Raw genomic sequence first — 17,450 nt, 5'->3', positions numbered from 1 at the left:
GGGCTGAGTTTGCTTTACTCCATCTTGCCTGAATTTGGAAACTATCTGCTTGGTTTGTTGTTGTTTTGATTTAAAGAAAAAAGCAAGGATGATTTGTACACACAAAAGAAAGTTCTAAAACTAATTGTTTTGTTATTCAATCATCAGTCATGAGGCATTTACCCTTTCCTGGCAGCATCTGGTTGAGAATGTCATCTCTTTTTCCTTTGTAGGGACACAACTGACTGTGGAAGTCCACCCTCGAGATGCCATGCCCCAGCTACTCAAGAAGTTCTCCTTGGCTAAACGTATGTATGACAGAGGTACTCATGGTGGAGGGCTGGCAGAGAGGATTGAAGGCAGCTGGTTGGGCCAGATCCCAGCGCAAGCATCTTCTGAGGGAAGGAGAAGAGTGACATGGGCCTGCAAACTGGGAAAAGGCAGAAGCATGACAGCTTCATCCTTGGAGACTCTTTTCTCCACACCCAGCTACCACTGATTTTGCATCTCTGGAATTAGTCATAGGTAACACAAGACATTTAGCTGAAGACACATTGCATCACAAGAGTGTTGTTGCTGTGGCTTTTAGATACCATTTGTTTACTGCCCAAAAAGTGGCATGCAAAATGCTAAGTACTTTAACATTTATTAACTTTTTAACCTTTTCATGTATACTAATATTATCCCCACTTTTTAGATCAGCAAAGTGAGGCTTAGAGAGGTGAAGTGACTACCCATGTCACCCAGCTAGGAAGTGGGTCAGAACCCAGGTATGACTCTGAAGCCTGTGGTCTTAACCAGCATACTTTTCAGCCCTCAGTGCAGTGCACATAGGCCCAGGCCCAGGACCATGATGTCTCCCCAACTCCCTTCTCAGTCCCCTCCCTGCATCTGTCCACCTTATTGCTAAACAGGGACCTCAGGAGGAATGCAGGTTAAGTAACAGCGGCTGCAGAACAACTGAGGCTCAAGTCCTTTTTAGGTCCATGCAGTGAGCCACAGTCCTCCAAAACTGTCTGGTCCTGTAGTTGTCAGCAGTCAGGATCTCAAGAGAGTAGTCTACTGTAAAGAGGGCAGGCTCTAGGGTCGACTGTCTTGGTTCATGTTTCAGCTGTGTGACCTTCCGCCAGTGGCCTAACCCCTCTTTTAAACTCAGTTTTCTCATCTATAAAAGAAGGAAAATAAGTGAAGCTGCCTCATAAGATTATAATGAGTTAAATGAGAGAGTAAATGTAAAGCCCAAACCAGGCAGAGTAAGTGTGTAACAAATGCTAGCTATCATTTTGAACCTTTATCATTCTATCAAAAACTTAGGTGGGAAAAAAATGTAGGTGTGAAATACAAAATGCAGGTGTGAGAAATAAATGGAGCACTGTTTCTCAGAATGACCTGTGTGTGGTTGCAATCTTCTTTGTTATATTTATAGCCTAAAGTGGCCTTCAGGGGCATAAAACTACCTGCTTTGGCATCCCCACCTTCAACTCCTGCTGATCCCATCAGGGACCCAAATCTTCCTGACCTGATTCCAGATCAGCAGGAAAAGTTCCTTTCCTTTTGCCCAGGGAGTCTAATAACTATTGGCTATGATTCTGCCTTTACAGTCTTAGATTTATGGGATTCAGTTGGCCTTTAATCCTCCCAAGGAATAATTTAATTATGACCTGACCCTTCTAGGTTTTGACCTCCATTAGAACTGCTTTCCCCTTTCTGCATCTTTGTTTCCATCCATGGTCAGTTCTTATCCCAGCATTATCTGGCAGTGGATTCAAGAAAGCAGGAAAATCCAAAAGAGGGCAGGAACACCAGGTTCCAGGAGGACCCACTGAATCATCCAAAGTGTTAGGTCAGAGCAAATACTAATTCCAGTTGCAGAATGCAGCTCCCTTTCTTGTCAGCCACTTCCTGGTTCTTAGTCTTCCTTCTGCCATACTAGGAAGTTCCTGGCAATTCCAGCAGCAATTCTGTGGTCAGTGGGGTGGGAACAAGGAGGCTATGAAAAGGAGAGTACAGAGGAGGGGTCAAAAGCAAGGACCACCAGAAGATGAGTCATCAGTGCTTGCATTTCTGTTTCTTCTGAAGTATCTATACTTCTAATCTTTGGAATATTGTAGGTTTACAAGGTGATAAAAATGGAAACACAAGACCCCGGCAACCTGGAGGGAAAGATGCCCATGGTAAGTTCCAGAGTCTTCCAGGAGAATTCTCAAGAGAGCACATGGGGTTAGCCCATAGACTAATCTCCAATTGGCAGTTGCTTCCTGGGTCACTATGCTGAGAGGCTGGGGCCACCTTTGGGTTCAGGAGGGGAAGAGTGTCATGATTGATTAGCAATGTCTGCCATGGATACAGGTGGAGAAGGAAAAAGCTCATGCACCAGATGTCATCCTAAAGCTAAAGTGTACCTCCGCCAATAACAAGGCAGACCATTATAGGAAACATATTAAAATCATAATTCAGGATTATGTTAACTTTAAATGGAATGCCAAATGTCTGTAAGGTAGGAGGCATGTGAATAAGCAGAGTGAGGCAGAGGAATGAGAGGCATGATAGACAGCCTGTGTTGGAATCCTGCTTTTGCCCCTCATTTGCCTTCCCTTTGCCTCAGTTTCCCCCTTAGTAGACCAGATGTTATCTAAGGCTGGTGCAGCGCCATACTTCTTCCTATTGTTTTGCTTTAAAATCAGAATAATTTAATGGCACTGATATATTAAATGTATTTATGTAGAATCATATTTAGATCTTATATAATCTCCTCACAGGTAGATTTAATGAGGCATAAATCATGGGCATTTTTAATGTTCAGATATTGGAAAATGGAACCAAGAAAGGGGAAAACTAGTAATAGGGTTTTTAATAGCATTTTAGAAATGCCACCTTTATTCTAAATAGGAGTGCAGGGAGGCCTCATTTGCAGAGCTATACTGAGTGGAAATCTGTTGGATGTGTGAGTCCACTTTGAATGCACTTAGGTCACCCTGATAGCTCTTGTGAGAGAATGATAGGAACAGATTCTGCAGAGGGAGAGGGCACTGAGAAGGGGGAAGGCTCAGCAGGGGCCTGCCTGAGTATCCCGTCTTCTCTGGCTGCATTTGGACCACACAGGGCAGGGGTTGATGACATAAGTCATGGTGGCCAGGCAAGAAACCCCTGGGCCCAAATATTGGTCAGCTCCCCAGTAAGTGGGCATTGCCTCTCAAACCATGCTGGCCCAGAAGAGGGTCACAAAAGGGCTGGGGCGAGGTCTAGAGGTGACACACACCCCTCCCCACATCTTTCAGGTCTAATAGCACCAGATTAAGCGACTCTCACTGACAGTGGCAGCCCTGAGGATGTGTGGGCAAATGCACCTGCAGTGTCCCCCACCAGGCAGGGAGGCCGCATGTCCTTCCCTGCATGTACTTGCAGAGGAGCCCCACACCCTGCACCCTCCCAGAGAGCAGTGTGTCACTAACATCACATGATTTGCCATCTCATTCATGCTCCCGGGAATCCCACAGATGTGTACCTGAGGCCGGGGAGCTGGGTCCAGTCCCTCCCAGCAAGGTGGAGGTCAGAACCAGACTGGAACCAAGGTAGAAGTGCAGGCCCATCCGGTGCTTTCTCACATGGCCCTACTCGTCCCAGACTTCCTACCATACCCTGGGGCCTCTCCAACACACCTCACTTGCCCAGCACCCAGAGGCTCCGGACATGGAGGCTGAAGGTGGGTGGGTCCACCTGGGTCAGGGGCTGAGTTCCTCTTTGGTCCCAGCTTCTTCCTACTCCTATCCTGTCTTCCCACCCAGCCTCCCTGATTTTGATCTGCCTGACTCAGGGACCCTTGGTTAAGAAAGGATCTGCCAGAGCCCAGGCTCTCTTCTGGGCTGGGACAGCGGTCTGCTGTCCATGCATCTGTTGGTCTAACCATTGGCCAGGCAGCCTTGCAGCAGCCCCCCAGCAGCAGCTGATTATAGCTGTCCTGTGTCCAGTGGGAAGCTTGCATGATTGCTGGCCCTGCATCAGCACTGGTCTCGAGTTTTCTCCCCTCCCTATAGCTCTGTCTCAGAGACCTGACTCATGGCTTGGTCTCTGGGCAGGAGGCTCCCTGTGAGTAAGGCTAAGCATAGATGAGTGATTTGGAGGCCCAGCCTTTCTCAGGGCCCTGTTACCAGAATGCCATCACACATGGTTGAGATGCTCAAGTCTCCAGTTGACCAAGGGCAAAGGAGGAAGCCTATCTGGGTGCCAAACGCACCTTACCCTGCAGGACCCAGATGGCCCGGCCTTTCCATGCCCTCCTTCTCCACCCAGGTGTCCTTTGGCACCTCCACCCCAGCGCTGTGGTTGTGGCACAGACCTCCCTCCTTGAGCCTGTGAGCATGAGCAGCACTGCCTGGACACTCCCCAAAGAGCATTCATTCCCGGGAAAAATAACAGGGAATCCACAGAAAACCAAACGGTGGGAAAAAGGAGATTCCATCATCAATATGTCTGGGAACTGCTGGGTTAACTGAGGTTAAGCCTGTTTCCTACTTCTGACTTCTCAGAGTCTGCAGTAGGCGTATGTTCCCTGTAGGCCTCTAAGAGGACTGTGGGAGTTGCCATAGTTCCCAAACTAACTTGATCAGGGGACCCTTCTAGGAAAGTTCCCATATAGCTCTTAGGCTCAATGTTTCAGGCTTTGAGAATTGTCTTAAAAGTTGGACAGCCACAGCTCCTCAAAGAGACAGCAAGGCCTAGGCCAGACAGCCCTCCTCAGTGGGTCTCAGCTGCTGACCAAGCTGCCCTGTGTTTCCAGCCTACCCTTGGGATCGATCCAGCCTGAAATCCATGTCCCTGGACCTGCGGCAGTTTGAGAAACTGGATCTTCACGCCTCACAGGTAGGAGAGCTGGCTGCTCTGACCATGGGCCCCTTCGAGGTGGCTCAAGAGTTCTAGCAAAGCCTCTCCCCAGACACCTCCTGAGCATAACCTGAGTGGCTTGGTTGGATGGCCCTGGAATGCCTTTTCATAGCATATGGATGGGGACAGAAGGCACAAAGCAGCAGCCCCTGCCCAGGGCCAGAGGCCCTTCCATCCCCCACCCCACCCACGATCCTGTTGCTCCCACCCAATACCGCACACCCTGGAGCGCTTCATTGGCGGGCCCCTCTGGCCAGCCCTGACCTGCCTTCTCCATGCCCCTTTTGGCATTTCTGCTTCTAAGCTCTGCCCACCTCCAGTCCATGGAGGAAGGGAGGAGAGGATGGGAGGACCATGGATGTAGATGGCCATGACCACTATAATCACAGCCGTGCTCACCTCCGAAGTGCATGAGCTGCCAAGCTCTCACGCCTCTGGGCCTGAGCATGTCTCAGGTGCAGGTGGGAGGGGCAGATGAAGAGCTGAAACACTAGGGACATATGGGAGTCATTGGAGCCAGGCAGGAGCTTCAGCACGGAGAGTCTGATAGGAGGAACAAGGTGCTGAACACTTTTGTGAAGTTAGGACATTAAGTGATCTTAGAAAGGCCACCTTGTAGGTACTCAGGAACCTTGTTTTTTGAAATAATGAGTGGATGGTGGGTGCATGGATCAAGAAAGCCAGATGAGAAGTAAGGACATGAGTTGAGGGCATCCTCCTGTCCTGGCAGAAGACATGACCTGGATTAAGTGGAGACATTGAGGAAACAGAGGAGTGGAAAGGCCAATCCTAAGCTAGGGGCAGAGGGGAAGAACTCCATCACCAGTAGGTGTGGAGTGGGTGGGAGGTGGGGGAGAGGGACTCCCGGACGGCTGGATTGACTCCTGGAGGGTGGATCAGTGCCTCCCCATGAGAAGCAAGGGAGAAGGAGCAGGTTTTAGGGGGTGAGTGTGTTTGGGATATGAGGGGCCCTACTCTCTGTGGCACATCCGGGGGAATTGCCCCCTGGGCAGCTGAATATACAAGCCTGGAAAGGTCTGGGCTGGAGACACTGATTGGGAGTCATCAGATTTCATTAAGAGCTGAAGCCATAGGTTGGGTATCATATTGCAGGGGCGGAGGAAGCCCATAGGGCGTGGAGCCATCAAAGAGGCTGGGGCAAGGCCAGGAAGGGTCAGAGTTCTGGAAGGTCTAGGGAGGGGCTCCCTGGGGCAGGCGTGGTCAACAGTGTGAGCTGTGCTATCTGCTCAAGTGAGATCAGGGCAGACTCATGTTGGCTACTGCAGCATCAAAGTGCACCTTACCTCCAGAGGGGCAGTGCACAGGGGCTGGAGCCTCAGGCCTCAGACCTCAGGTGGGTGGAAGAGCAAGCAGGAGGTGAGTAGTGGGGAGTGAGGAGAAGATCCCACAGGAGCCTGCAGAGAAGGGGAGGCTAGACATGAGCAGAACTGAGGAGACTGGGAGGGCATCCTAAGGTGGGGGAACAAGGAGGCATGGGGCAGCCAGGAAAGGAAGGGAGGAGGTGAGGGCATAGGAGAAGGAGGCCATTGATTGAAGAGGGGAAGTCCCTGCAAAGGCTGAAGATCTGAGACATAGAGATAGTTGAAGCAGGAGGGAAGGATGAGGCTCTTAGTGAGGAAGTCCCACCTGGCCTGCTGTGAAGTGGAGGCCAGGCCATTCCCTGTGACTGAGGGAAGTCGGTGGGGTCAGGAGTCTGCAAAGGGCCCGGACTTTTGTAATGGCCATCAGAAGGGATGGGTCAGGCTGCTAGCCATACTCAGAAAACAGTGCCAGGAAGCCAGCGGAGGCCAGAGACCCAGCCACAGAGCAGGGAGTGGCCAGAGCAAGCCAGGCCCAGGTAGGGCCAGGAGGTGGGGACCAAAGGACCAGAAGCCATGGCATTGAAGTAGAAGGCTAAGTCAGGACGCCAGGCTGCAGTGCAGGCCAGCAATGCTGAGTACCATTCGGGGCCCTGGGACAGGGATAAGGACAAAGTCTGTGGCGTTGGAGCTGGACATAGAAGAAAATGAAACAGAAAGCGGCTGAGAGAGTAGAACAGGGACCCAGAGGTCTCCAGAGGTCAGGGTGCCAGTGTGCTGGGCCAGTGGTCAGCAGGTGGGTCCTGGAGTCCCTTGTGAGCAGTGAGATGGTTCCAGCTGAAAACAAGGTCCTGGAGTACCCTCAAGGTGGGGGCTGCAGGGAATGTGGGCACCATTGCAGGACCCATTGCCCCAGCTTCTCTATAGAGATTAAACATGGTCAGGGCCACCTTTCCAGCAACCTCAGCCCTGTTTCCCTGAGGGCCCCTAGGAAGAAAACTAATTTGTTCTTTTTTATCATAAAATAACATAAAATGTGCCATTTTAATAATTTTTAAATGTACAATTCACTAGCATTAATTATATTCACAATGCTGTCTACTCATCACCCAAAACAGAAGCTCTGTACCCATTAAGCAATGAAATTCCCATTTCTCCTCCCCCAGCCCCCAGTAATCTCTACTTACTGTCTATGACCTTTCCTACTCTAGGTATTTCATATGAGTGGAATCATACAATATTTGTCCTTTTGTGTCTGGCTTATGTCACTTAGCATCATGTTTTCAAGGTTCATCCGTGTCATAGCATATATAGAACTTAATTCCTTCTTTTTATAGTTGAATAATATTCCCATTATATAGTATACATACTGTATATACTCTATTTTATTTGTCCTTTCATTCATGGATGGATGTTTTTTAACCTTTTGGCTATTGTGGATTTGTTGCAATGAACACTGGGGAAACAATGTCTGTTTGAGTCTCTGCCTTCAGTTTTTTGGGGTGTATACCTTGGACTGAAATTGCTAGATCATATGATAATTCTACATTTAACTTTCGGAGAAACTATCAAAATGTTGTCCACAGCAGCTGCACCATTTTACCTTCCCACCAGCATCGTACGAGGGTTCCAATTCCTCCATATTCATGCCAACACATTATTTTCTGGTTTCATTTTTCAATAGTCATTTCATTAGGTCCGCAGTGGTATCTCATTGTGGTTTTGATTTACATTTCTCTCATGACTAAGGATGTTGAGCAATTTTTATGTGCTTATTGGCCATTTGTATATCTTCTTTAGAGAAATATCTGTTCAAGTCTTTTGCCCCTTTTTGAATTGGGTTGGTTTTGTTTTTGTGGAGTTCTAGGAGTTCTTTTTATATTCTGAATATTTAGCCCTTATTGGATATATGATTTGCAATGTTTTCTCTCATTTTGTAAGTTATCTTTTTGCTTTCTAAATGATATCGTTTAATGTACAGAAATTTTTTATTTTCACGAATGGCCTTTTATCTGTTTTTTTCTTTGTTGCTTGTGCCTTTGGTGCCATATCTAAGAATTCATTGCCAAATCCAAGGTCATGAAGATTAACCCCAGTGTTTTCTTCTAAGAGTTTTACGGTTTAAGCTCTTATATTTGAGTCACTGATCCATTTTGAGTTGATTTTTGTATATGGCATGAGGTAGAGATCCAATTTTATTCTTTTGCATGTGGAAACCCAATTGTCCCAGCATCATTTGTAAAAGAGACTCTTCTTTCCCCACTGAATGGACTTGACACCCTTGTCAAAGATCCGCTAACCATAGATATGTGGGTCCATTTCTGGACTCTCAGTTATATTCCATTTGTCTATATAATCTTTATGGCAGTATCAAACTGTTTTGATTACTGTAGTTCTACAGTAAGTTTTGAAAATGGGAAATTTGTGTCCTTCAAATGTGTTCTTTTTTCAAAATTGTTTTGGCTACTTGGAATGTATAGGAATTTGAGAACTGATTTTTCCATTTCAGCACCAAAAGCTATTGGAATTTTGATAAGGATTATGTTAAATCCTTAGTATTGACCATGACCAGGGGCTGCTACAGCTGTCCAGATGCCTGCCTGGCTAGCCCCCAGATCTGCAGAGAAAAGCTGTGGTGGCTCTAGTGCCTGTGATTGAGCTGGTCAGCACCACCTGCCCTGTCCAACTTCCCCCACCTCCTCCCAATTGGTCCTCAGCCAGCCTTTGCCCCTCAGGGCCTCTCTTCCAGCTTCTCTGCCTGGGGGAAGAGCAGCACGGGCTATAGGTGCAAGGTATTGGGCTGTCAACAGCCCCTCCTTGAGGCCCTAATACAGCATCCCCTTCCTGCTCCCCAGGTGACAGCCAAGAGTGGCCTAGACGAACTGGTGAGTGACCTGCTCCAGGAGGCCCATACTGACCTGGAAAGGGTCCGTGCCATCTGGATCTGGATCTGCCATCACATAGGTAGGCCCACCTGTGGCACTGCTGGCTCTAGAATCCCTTGCTTCCTTTCCCCGCAGGCCTCTGCTCCTATCAGGTTATTCACTTGTGCAGAGTGACATGAAAGGTGGGCGGGGAGAGGGACCCAGGAGACTGGACTGATGAACCAGAGAGTTACCAAGGAGGATAAAATTTACCATGTGCTATTAGTCTCCATGAAAGTTAGTTGGAGGAGAATCCCTTGCAGCCTTCTGCCCATAGCCAGTGCCCAGAGCTGGAAACTTCATCCAGCAGCAGCCTTCCCTCTGTTCCAGCCTTCCCTCTGTCTCATCTCCACAGAGTTGAGAGCCCGGAGCAGCAGGTCATCTCAAAGAAGGATGATCATTGGTGGGGAGAATTTGCAGCTGTTTGAAAAGTGATTGCAATATCAGAGGGTTCATTAAATACCAGAGCCAGGAAAAGTGGGTTCTCCACTTCCTGCTCCTACACTAGCAATGTCGGCCACTAGTCCCAGCTCAGTCTCCAAGGTTCTTGGAGCCACCTGAGGGACGTAGGCCTATGCAGCTGCCCACAGCTCTCCACAGGATGGCCTTGGGAAGCTCCCAGGTCAAGCAGAACTGCAGAGGTGGTGGCTAAGGGATGCTGCCCCTTGCCCCCTTGCAAACACAAATGAGAGTGGACAGGGCCAGATCACGAGGTGGACTCCTAGTCCTTTGACATAAAGACCAGCTGGGTCTTTCTCAGCCTGCTGCCACTGGGCTTTTCTTTTGTTCTTCTGGAACAACAGTTGGGAATGCAGCTTAGAGAATGAGCTTGCCAGGCACAGGTAGGAGGTCCAAACTGAGGATTTGAGAGACCCCCAGCTCCCATCCCAACTCCACCAGCTGTGCCTGTGCCTTAAAGAGGCAGGGTCAGAAACAGGACATTTATAGGACTTCGTTACCGCTCCTAGCCCCATGCCAATACACACATGCACAGTCCCTTTGGGTCCTCAGTGGCTACAGAGACTTCTGCCTTAGGGCCTCACCGCAGGCCTCAGGCTTCTCTGCAATGTCTTCATCCCCTCCTTAGTGAAGTGACAGGCTGTGGGAGAGCAGCCTTCTCCACTTGGGGACGAGCTCTGTGTGCCCTATGGGTCAGCGTGAGGCCTCCGGGCTGCAGGAAGACGGGATCAGTGATTTCACTGGAACTGTGTGCAGAGCTGTGTGGTGGGGATTAGCAGAGAGAGCCCCAGGCCCCTGCACTGTCCTACTCCCTTCTCCTCCTAGCCCCTCCTCAGGGGTTTGGGGAGCCAGGTGGCACCCTCTGCCAAGGCCTGCTCCTCCTCTCACCACTTGCAAAAAGAGGTGACAGTTCCACAGATCCCATGTGGGCTGCGGCTGTAGTTCCATTCAGCCCACTGTGGTTTCCTGGGGCTGGTGGCGGCCAGAGCACAGCTAGGGGTAGGGGTGGAGTCTTCTCGCCTCCCAGGCTCAGGTTCCTCATGATCCCCTCACCCGCCCTGTAGAGTACGACATTGCAGCTGCTCAGGAGAAGGACCGCCAAGCCTTCAAACCCACTGACATCCTGCGGACCCAGAAGACCAACTGTGACGGCTACGCTGGCCTCTTTGAGAGAATGTGCAGGTACGAGAGACAGGAGTCCCCGTGCTGACCACCAGATCCATCCCTCTCCCTCTTCCACAGTGCCATGTGCCTTTGCCCACATGCCAGGCCTGAAACCTGAGTTTGCAAACTCTGCTCTGGAACCCAAGTGAGTCCTGGAAAGGTCAATTTCTCCCTTTTTAACACCAGCATAATTGACTTTGTACCATCTGCCGGGCTTCGCGATGCATTAACATAATGGCAGATGAATGCACAGAGATAATTTGGTTATAAAAAGCCTTTTTTCCGCCTTCTCCCATCTCTATGCAGCTGAAGGGTAAAAGAATAGCAGGCCTGGGAGCGGGAGGACAGTGGCTGCAGATGCCAAGGGGACTGTGAAAGGCTGTCCTCAGGGCTGACACAGGGGGCCTCTTTTGGGGGAAACAAAAGATCTCCCACCTGAAAAGATTTGTCAGTTGGACAGCTGAATCACTAGGAAGCAGCTTCTCTTGGAGTCGCTGGGCTCCATTTTCAGCACTCTGGGAGTGGGCATATGGCCAGGTTGCTGGGGTGGGAGACAGCTCTGGCCTGAGCAGGAGAATGGGCCATTGCCGGTTCCCAGTGACTCAAAACAGGCTTAAGATGTGGGGTGGGGGGAGGGGATGGCCACTGACCTCCACAGCTTCCTGAGCCTACTCTCTGAGGTCTGCTGGGTTCCCCCAGAAAACAGTCAGCTAGCCCTGGGGCCATCAAAGAACCCCTCCCCGGGGGTGGATGAACGGCTGCCCACTGTCTCTGTAGGCTTCGGGGAGTGAGTCTTCTCAGGCACCCAGATGTCAGTCCACCAGAACTGCAGGTGGCAATTCATCAAAACAAGCGTAACACTTAGTCCACAGCAGGCAGTTTTGATAGCCTCAGCGGTGCAGAGGCGGCAGCTGCTGGGCACTGGGTGCATGCAACCTATTCCTGGCCCAAACCCCCTGTTGTGCTGCCTCCTGCCCCCCATCACCACTGCCAAGAACAGGCACCCACCCGGCTGCTGAGTTGCTCTAACGACCTCCTGCTCTGCTCCCTGTTTTTCCCTTTTCTCACTTTCAAGGCCATTTCCTGAGACCACAGCCCTAGAGGCAGCCACGGTGGGTCAGGGTACAGAAGATGCCACCCTGGCTGCTTCCCACTCCCTACTCCAGACCCAAGCATACCCCCTGCTGCCTGTGGGCCTCTCCAGGAGCCTGGATCCTCACTGGCCTCTCTACCCAGGCTCCCCTGGTCCTGGGTTCCTAACACCGCTAAAGGATCACACTGTCTGGCAAAGTCCTCCAAAATCTGACCTCAGCCAAGTTTCCAGCCTTGCACTGTGTGACACCACCTTCCCATCCACCTCTGCATGCACACCTGCTCCCTCTCCCCAGTGCTCCTCCCAGGCCCCACTCCAGGACAGCCCACAACCTTCCCTGTCATGTAGAAATGACAGGAAATGACAGGATATTCCTAGCAGACTTACGTGGAATGGGGCTTATTCTCTTTTAACTGATGAAATGGCCACAAGTCTTAGCTCCATTTGTGCCTAGCATCTTTCAGAACATAATTATTTTCATCTGATTTTGCAAATTTGAAAATGCTTAGCATTTTTTCCAAGTTCCAGGATATATCCCCCTTTATCCAGTATAAGCTTTCTAGCATACTGTAGAAGGAATGCCAGATTCGAAGCTAGAAAGACCTGGGTCTACCACGTACAGTGGTATCGCCTCCTTGATCCAGTATAAGCATCCTAGCATCCTTTAGAAGGAGTGCCAAAGTTAAAGCCAGAAAGACCTGGCTCCCAGTGTTTAATTTACCACCTATTCGTTTTGTTCCTTTGGGTAAGGCACTTAACCTTTTGCAGCCTCAGTGCTCTCATCTATACCTGGCAGGGCTATAGGACTCAATGAGACTGCAGTTTTGGGGTTTACCAACCCAACTTTGGGGTGGGTGTTTTTTAACCTGTCTTGTCTTTCTTGAGTATTGATTGGAGTTCTTTTGCTCTGTGGAACTTTCCTACAGACTCCGCCAGCCTGCATAGATTCAGAAAATTGACACTTGCCTTGAGTGAAACTGTCAGCTTTTTGCCCAGGTCCAGATACTTAACAATGGCCCCATTCTGGCCTGCAGCTTATCATTGAAACTCTCGCTAACATTTTGCATCATTTAAAGTTAGTTCCAACATGGTGATTACCATGTGCAAAATTCCTCACATCGCCTGAGATACGTAACAATAGTTCACAGTCCCCTGAATTCCTTTAACTTTTTCTTTAAAGATCAGTAACCTATCTATGCATCCCTCTACTAACTCTCTTTACCTTTAAAATAACTGCCAAAAGTTTGGTAAATTAATTAGCTAATTCTTTAATAACTGAGGACACGTAATCCACACTTGCCGATTTATCCCTGCTTGGTTGTCAGGGTGGCTTCTTAGAAAGAGTTGTACCCACACGGACATCATTACTTTATGCCAGTCCATTCTACCTCCCTGAAATTGCCTCATTAAAGACTGATTTAATAAAGTAATTTGGTGGGAAATTCAGATATTTTCACAACTTCATTCATTTCCTTCTGTCTTTCCCAAGTCACTGATGTGGGGTTTTTTGGTTAGTGCTATAGCTTGTAACTGCTGGTCCAGTTTCCTTCTGACTTTCTATCATCCAATATTAATGTCTCTTTGCCTCAACTGCCCGCATCCTTAATTGATTCTGCCTAATTTCCTCGCAGGAGCCAAGCTTAATTCCCCAGACTGCTGCCCCTGAGTCAGCCTCCAGTAAATTCTCTTCCCGTTAGCATGGCTTTCACATCACCAGCTAGCAGGTTTTTCAGACTTTGGATAAAGCCAGGCGCTTATTACCAGTTTGAGCCCTGACACTAAGGGAGCTGGTTGTCACCAATCAGATGTCAGCTGGCTTTCCACCCATCCTCTAGCTGTCACCGAGAGCAGGGGCAGGAGTGTGTACAGTCAGATGGCTGCTTCTGGTTAGCAGTATGTCCCCTATAATCCTAAAACATCACTTGGTTCCAAAGGCCCCAGAAGATAGGGAGTGGCCATCTAAGCCGCCTTCTGGGAAATGCAGATTCATTGGATAACCTTAAATTATCACCAAATCTGATGCTGGTGTATGAGGCCTCTGAAAGGGATATCTTCGCCCCCCACTCTTTTAGCTACCCCAAAGGATGGCACTCACAAAGATAAGCTATGTCACTAGTGCAAACCATCTTTTCATTTCACTCTCTGTACCACCTATAAATGTACAGACCAAAACAAAATCTTGATTTACAAAAGAGCTGGTGTAACACAAAGTGCATCAGGACAACTGCATCCACTGCTGCTTCGGCCACCGGCTAGCTGTGTGTCCCCAGGCAAGGCAGCCTCTCTCTCTGAATAGCTGACTCCTCCCTCACCTGTCGGAGAGGAGGCCTCTGAAGTCACGTCTCATGAGGTTCTGCACAGGGCCCTGGAGAGAGAATTATTAGCAAGATTACTTGTTATTGACCTAGCTGTAAGGGTAATGTGTAAGAAAAGGGAAAAGAGAGCACATGGGAGAAATATAAACACACTGTCAGATTTTAAGAAATCAAGTACATAAATTGTGAAAGATAAGCCATGGTTTGTTTGTCCTGCTGCAGTATAGAAACCACAGTATTTTCAACAAAAGAGCAAAAGAAAAGCATACTTCATTGTCTCTCCTACAGGCACCTTCCCTCCCTTTTTCCCCCACTTGGCTCAGACATTCTGGGAGAGGCGATCAGATTTGGGAGAGTCTACCATGGTCAGAGCCCATTGGTGGAGGGTGCACCTGCCCACCCAGATATTTCAGCCACACTGCTGCTGGGGCCTGGCATTGGTGCTGACTGTAGCAGCATCACACAGTTCCTACGGCAGGGCCTGGACCATCTCAGTATAAAATAATACCAAATTAATACACTAGGATACACTGCACCAAACTGGAACACGCAGATCTTTTTAAATAATAAGGATAATGCATTCATAGAAGACTCAGCAGCTTCAGGGTTCATCAAGGGTACCCAGGTAATGACATTGCCTTCTGCTTGGCTGCCCCTCTGTTCAGTCTCTTCAAATCAGGTCACATTTGGTGGCCATGTGGTTCTTTGCAGCCCTCGGGGCTTCTCTGATTGAGTCCCTGAGCCCTGACGTTTGCTGGAGAGGGGGCTGCAGCTTTCTCCAAATCCTCCAGGGTGCTCCTTGGAAGCTTGTTCAGGGCATCTTACATCCATGTTTTCATTGTGGCTTGGGATACCTATCAGCCATGAACTATGGAGGTGGAATTGAGGTTGTCAGTTCTGTAAAGTAGAAGCGAAGATTCTGCAGTCTGAGGTCATTAAATAAATCTCCTTGGGTGATATTTTAGGCTCTGGGGTGGCTGGTCGGAGCTCTTCAGGAGGTGGAAATGTTTCTGTGCTCTGCCCCTCCTTCAATGCTCTCTGAGCTCCTGCCTGCAAAGTTAATTTCTCCACCTTTGGGCTCTCTGGGACTTTGCTTATAGACTGGCATTTTATAAGCAAAGTTCTGGAGACAGTTCCAGTGACAGTTCCCATATCCACGCTCCTTCCAACTGTCAGCACATCTAGGGCAGCCACTGAGCCTTATTTTTGGGATATCATATTTTATTATGTTGTTACATTGTGTTACATTGTATGGTGCCACGTCATGTTATAGTATTCCCTGCTACAATGCTTTATACACAGCGTGTACGGCCAGTGATCTTTTGATGACATGAAAGAGTTGTGGTTCATCCTGGCTAGCGAGAGTGGCTGGAGACGAAACTCCTGTGAGTTCCACAATCACTGTCTTATACATACAGATTATTTTGCACGAGAATTATGGCATATTTACAATAATGCTTTACATTATGACCTTCTTTGTCCAGTTCATCTGGCACATTGCTGCCAGGTAATAAAATATCCTCATATCAGAGTCAAGCATGGCATAAGCTTATAGCTGAGTTTATATTTTCATCTTTTTTCTGCCCCAGGCATTTCCCACAGCCTTCCAAGCTTCTCCTCAGCCTGCCAGAGAAGAATCAACCCCTGGAGATCATTTAATGCCAACCTTTGTCACTGCCCATGATGAGCCTGGCAAGGCCACCCATGAGGTGACCATTAGACCTGAGAGGTGACCTTATTTCCTGGCTCTGGGGCCACCACCCCCACTCAGAGCAGTACAGGTGGACATCCCTGCCCCTCGCTTCTTCCTCCTCCTTTCCTTTCCAGGACTGGGGCACACTCTCGCTGCTGCTCCCTGACTTCATTCTTCCAATCTTGCCTCCACTTCACCCCCTTGAGGGCAGGATGTCCCCCTGGACACATGGCTTCTCCCAGAAGGACATTCCATACCCACTCTGATTTACCCCACCACCTGGAAGCTGCACAAATGCTAAATTCCTCTCCTTCCTTCCTTGACTCCAGGTGGCTCTGAGCAGAGGACAAGCATCAGTGGGCAGCGTGTCCAGAGGCCCACAGCTCCACTAAATCAGTTCACCTTAATGCAAAATGAGCCATTCTCCAAGCCCCATTGTTCCCAGGACTCCCCTTATCCCTCCACATAATCCTAGAAAGTGATATGCACAGACATTCTAGGCAGCAATGGAAAGTAATTTCCTGAAGAATATAATTTTAAGTAGTATTTATGGGTTTTTTTTCCAATTCTCAAAGTAACACATAATCATTATTAAAAATTTAGAAAATATAGAGAAGTTTCAAGAAAAAATTAAAATCACCTATAATCCCATTGCTAAGAGACCAGGTGCCTTTTGTGCCATCTCTTCCCCTCTCGCTCCCTGCCCCTCCTTCTCTGTGCATGCAGGCAGCGCGCGCACACACACACACACACACACACACACACACACACACACAGCATCGGCATGACATCGCACTGACTGGAGAGACTGACATGCTGTTGTCAGTTCACGTTGTGTCAGGGGCACTGTTTAGCTCACTAAGTATTTTTCACATCATTTCTTTTCCTCACCCAGTCTCTGAGTAGATGGGACCCCACCTCCTATCGAATGTCTATCCCACCCCTACACCTCCACCCACTCCCCTGGCCTTGCTTTCCACTGGTCCCTCTCTGCTAGCTGTTTCCTCTCAGACTATAAACACATCCAGATTTCCTCATCCTGAGAACAACCCCCTCAGCCCTGCATCCCCCAGCACTCCCCACCACCCTCCACTCTCTGCACTGCAGAGAAATGAGGAGAGGGCACTCCACGTATGCAGGCTGCACCTGCTCCCCTTCCTTCCATGGTCTCCTCAGCTACTGCCTCCTTCTGCCCTGGAGTGGCTTATGGCCTTTGCCAGCAGAAAATCATGACACCAGGATCTAGTTTCTCTTGCAGTCTGTCCCCATGCCCCCAGGTGCTCCAAGAAGCCTTCTCACAGAGCCCAGCTGGTATGTTCTCACGGGATTCTTTAGAGGGCTTAGGAGGCCTGAACCTCCTTTTGTGAAACAGCAGGCAAAAGGGCAGGGTCTGGAAAACTTCCAAGCCCCTAAGGAACCTCAGCACTAGTGACCCGGACTTTCCGCAGGTGAGCAGAGGTTAAGGCAGACATTGTAACACGTCCTCATTGCATGCATGTGAAGAAACAATGAGGGCAGGGAAAGTAGAATCTGTTAACCCTCAGGACATCACATTTGATCCCAATTACTCTCTCAGCAAGTGATATATATTAGTAATATTTAATTATTAGTAATAATTAAATA

At 48.9% G+C, this 17,450-nt stretch overlaps 3 protein-coding genes across 8 annotated transcripts in view; 2 read left to right on the top strand and 1 right to left on the bottom strand.

The window, feature by feature from the left end:
• Positions 1 to 17,450, top strand: part of ANAPC13 (anaphase promoting complex subunit 13) — a 1,014,760-nt gene that overhangs the window by 868,060 nt on the left and 129,250 nt on the right. The window lies entirely within an intron of this gene.
• The window catches only part of KY (kyphoscoliosis peptidase), a 49,832-nt gene that overhangs the window by 20,401 nt on the left and 11,981 nt on the right, over positions 1 to 17,450 (top strand). For all 4 annotated transcript variants that reach the window (XM_050779619.1, XM_050779617.1, XM_050779618.1 and 1 more), the window contains 5 exons: positions 213 to 287; positions 2,091 to 2,153; positions 4,757 to 4,839; positions 9,035 to 9,143; positions 10,627 to 10,744. In XM_050779619.1, coding sequence (XP_050635576.1) covers positions 213 to 287; positions 2,091 to 2,153; positions 4,757 to 4,839; positions 9,035 to 9,143; positions 10,627 to 10,744 — 448 coding nt within the window. The remainder of the gene's footprint in view (positions 1 to 212; positions 288 to 2,090; positions 2,154 to 4,756; positions 4,840 to 9,034; positions 9,144 to 10,626; positions 10,745 to 17,450) is intronic.
• The window catches only part of CEP63 (centrosomal protein 63), a 123,964-nt gene continuing 120,433 nt past the window's right edge, over positions 13,920 to 17,450 (bottom strand). The window contains exon 13 of the mRNA XM_050779610.1: positions 13,920 to 14,184. Coding sequence (XP_050635567.1) covers positions 14,128 to 14,184 — 57 coding nt within the window. The 3' untranslated portion in view covers positions 13,920 to 14,127. The remainder of the gene's footprint in view (positions 14,185 to 17,450) is intronic.

Source organism: Macaca thibetana, chromosome 2, assembly GCF_024542745.1.
Source record: "Macaca thibetana thibetana isolate TM-01 chromosome 2, ASM2454274v1, whole genome shotgun sequence".
Classification (NCBI taxonomy): domain Eukaryota; kingdom Metazoa; phylum Chordata; class Mammalia; order Primates; family Cercopithecidae; genus Macaca; species Macaca thibetana.
This window is presented reverse-complemented; position numbering and strand designations above follow the sequence as displayed.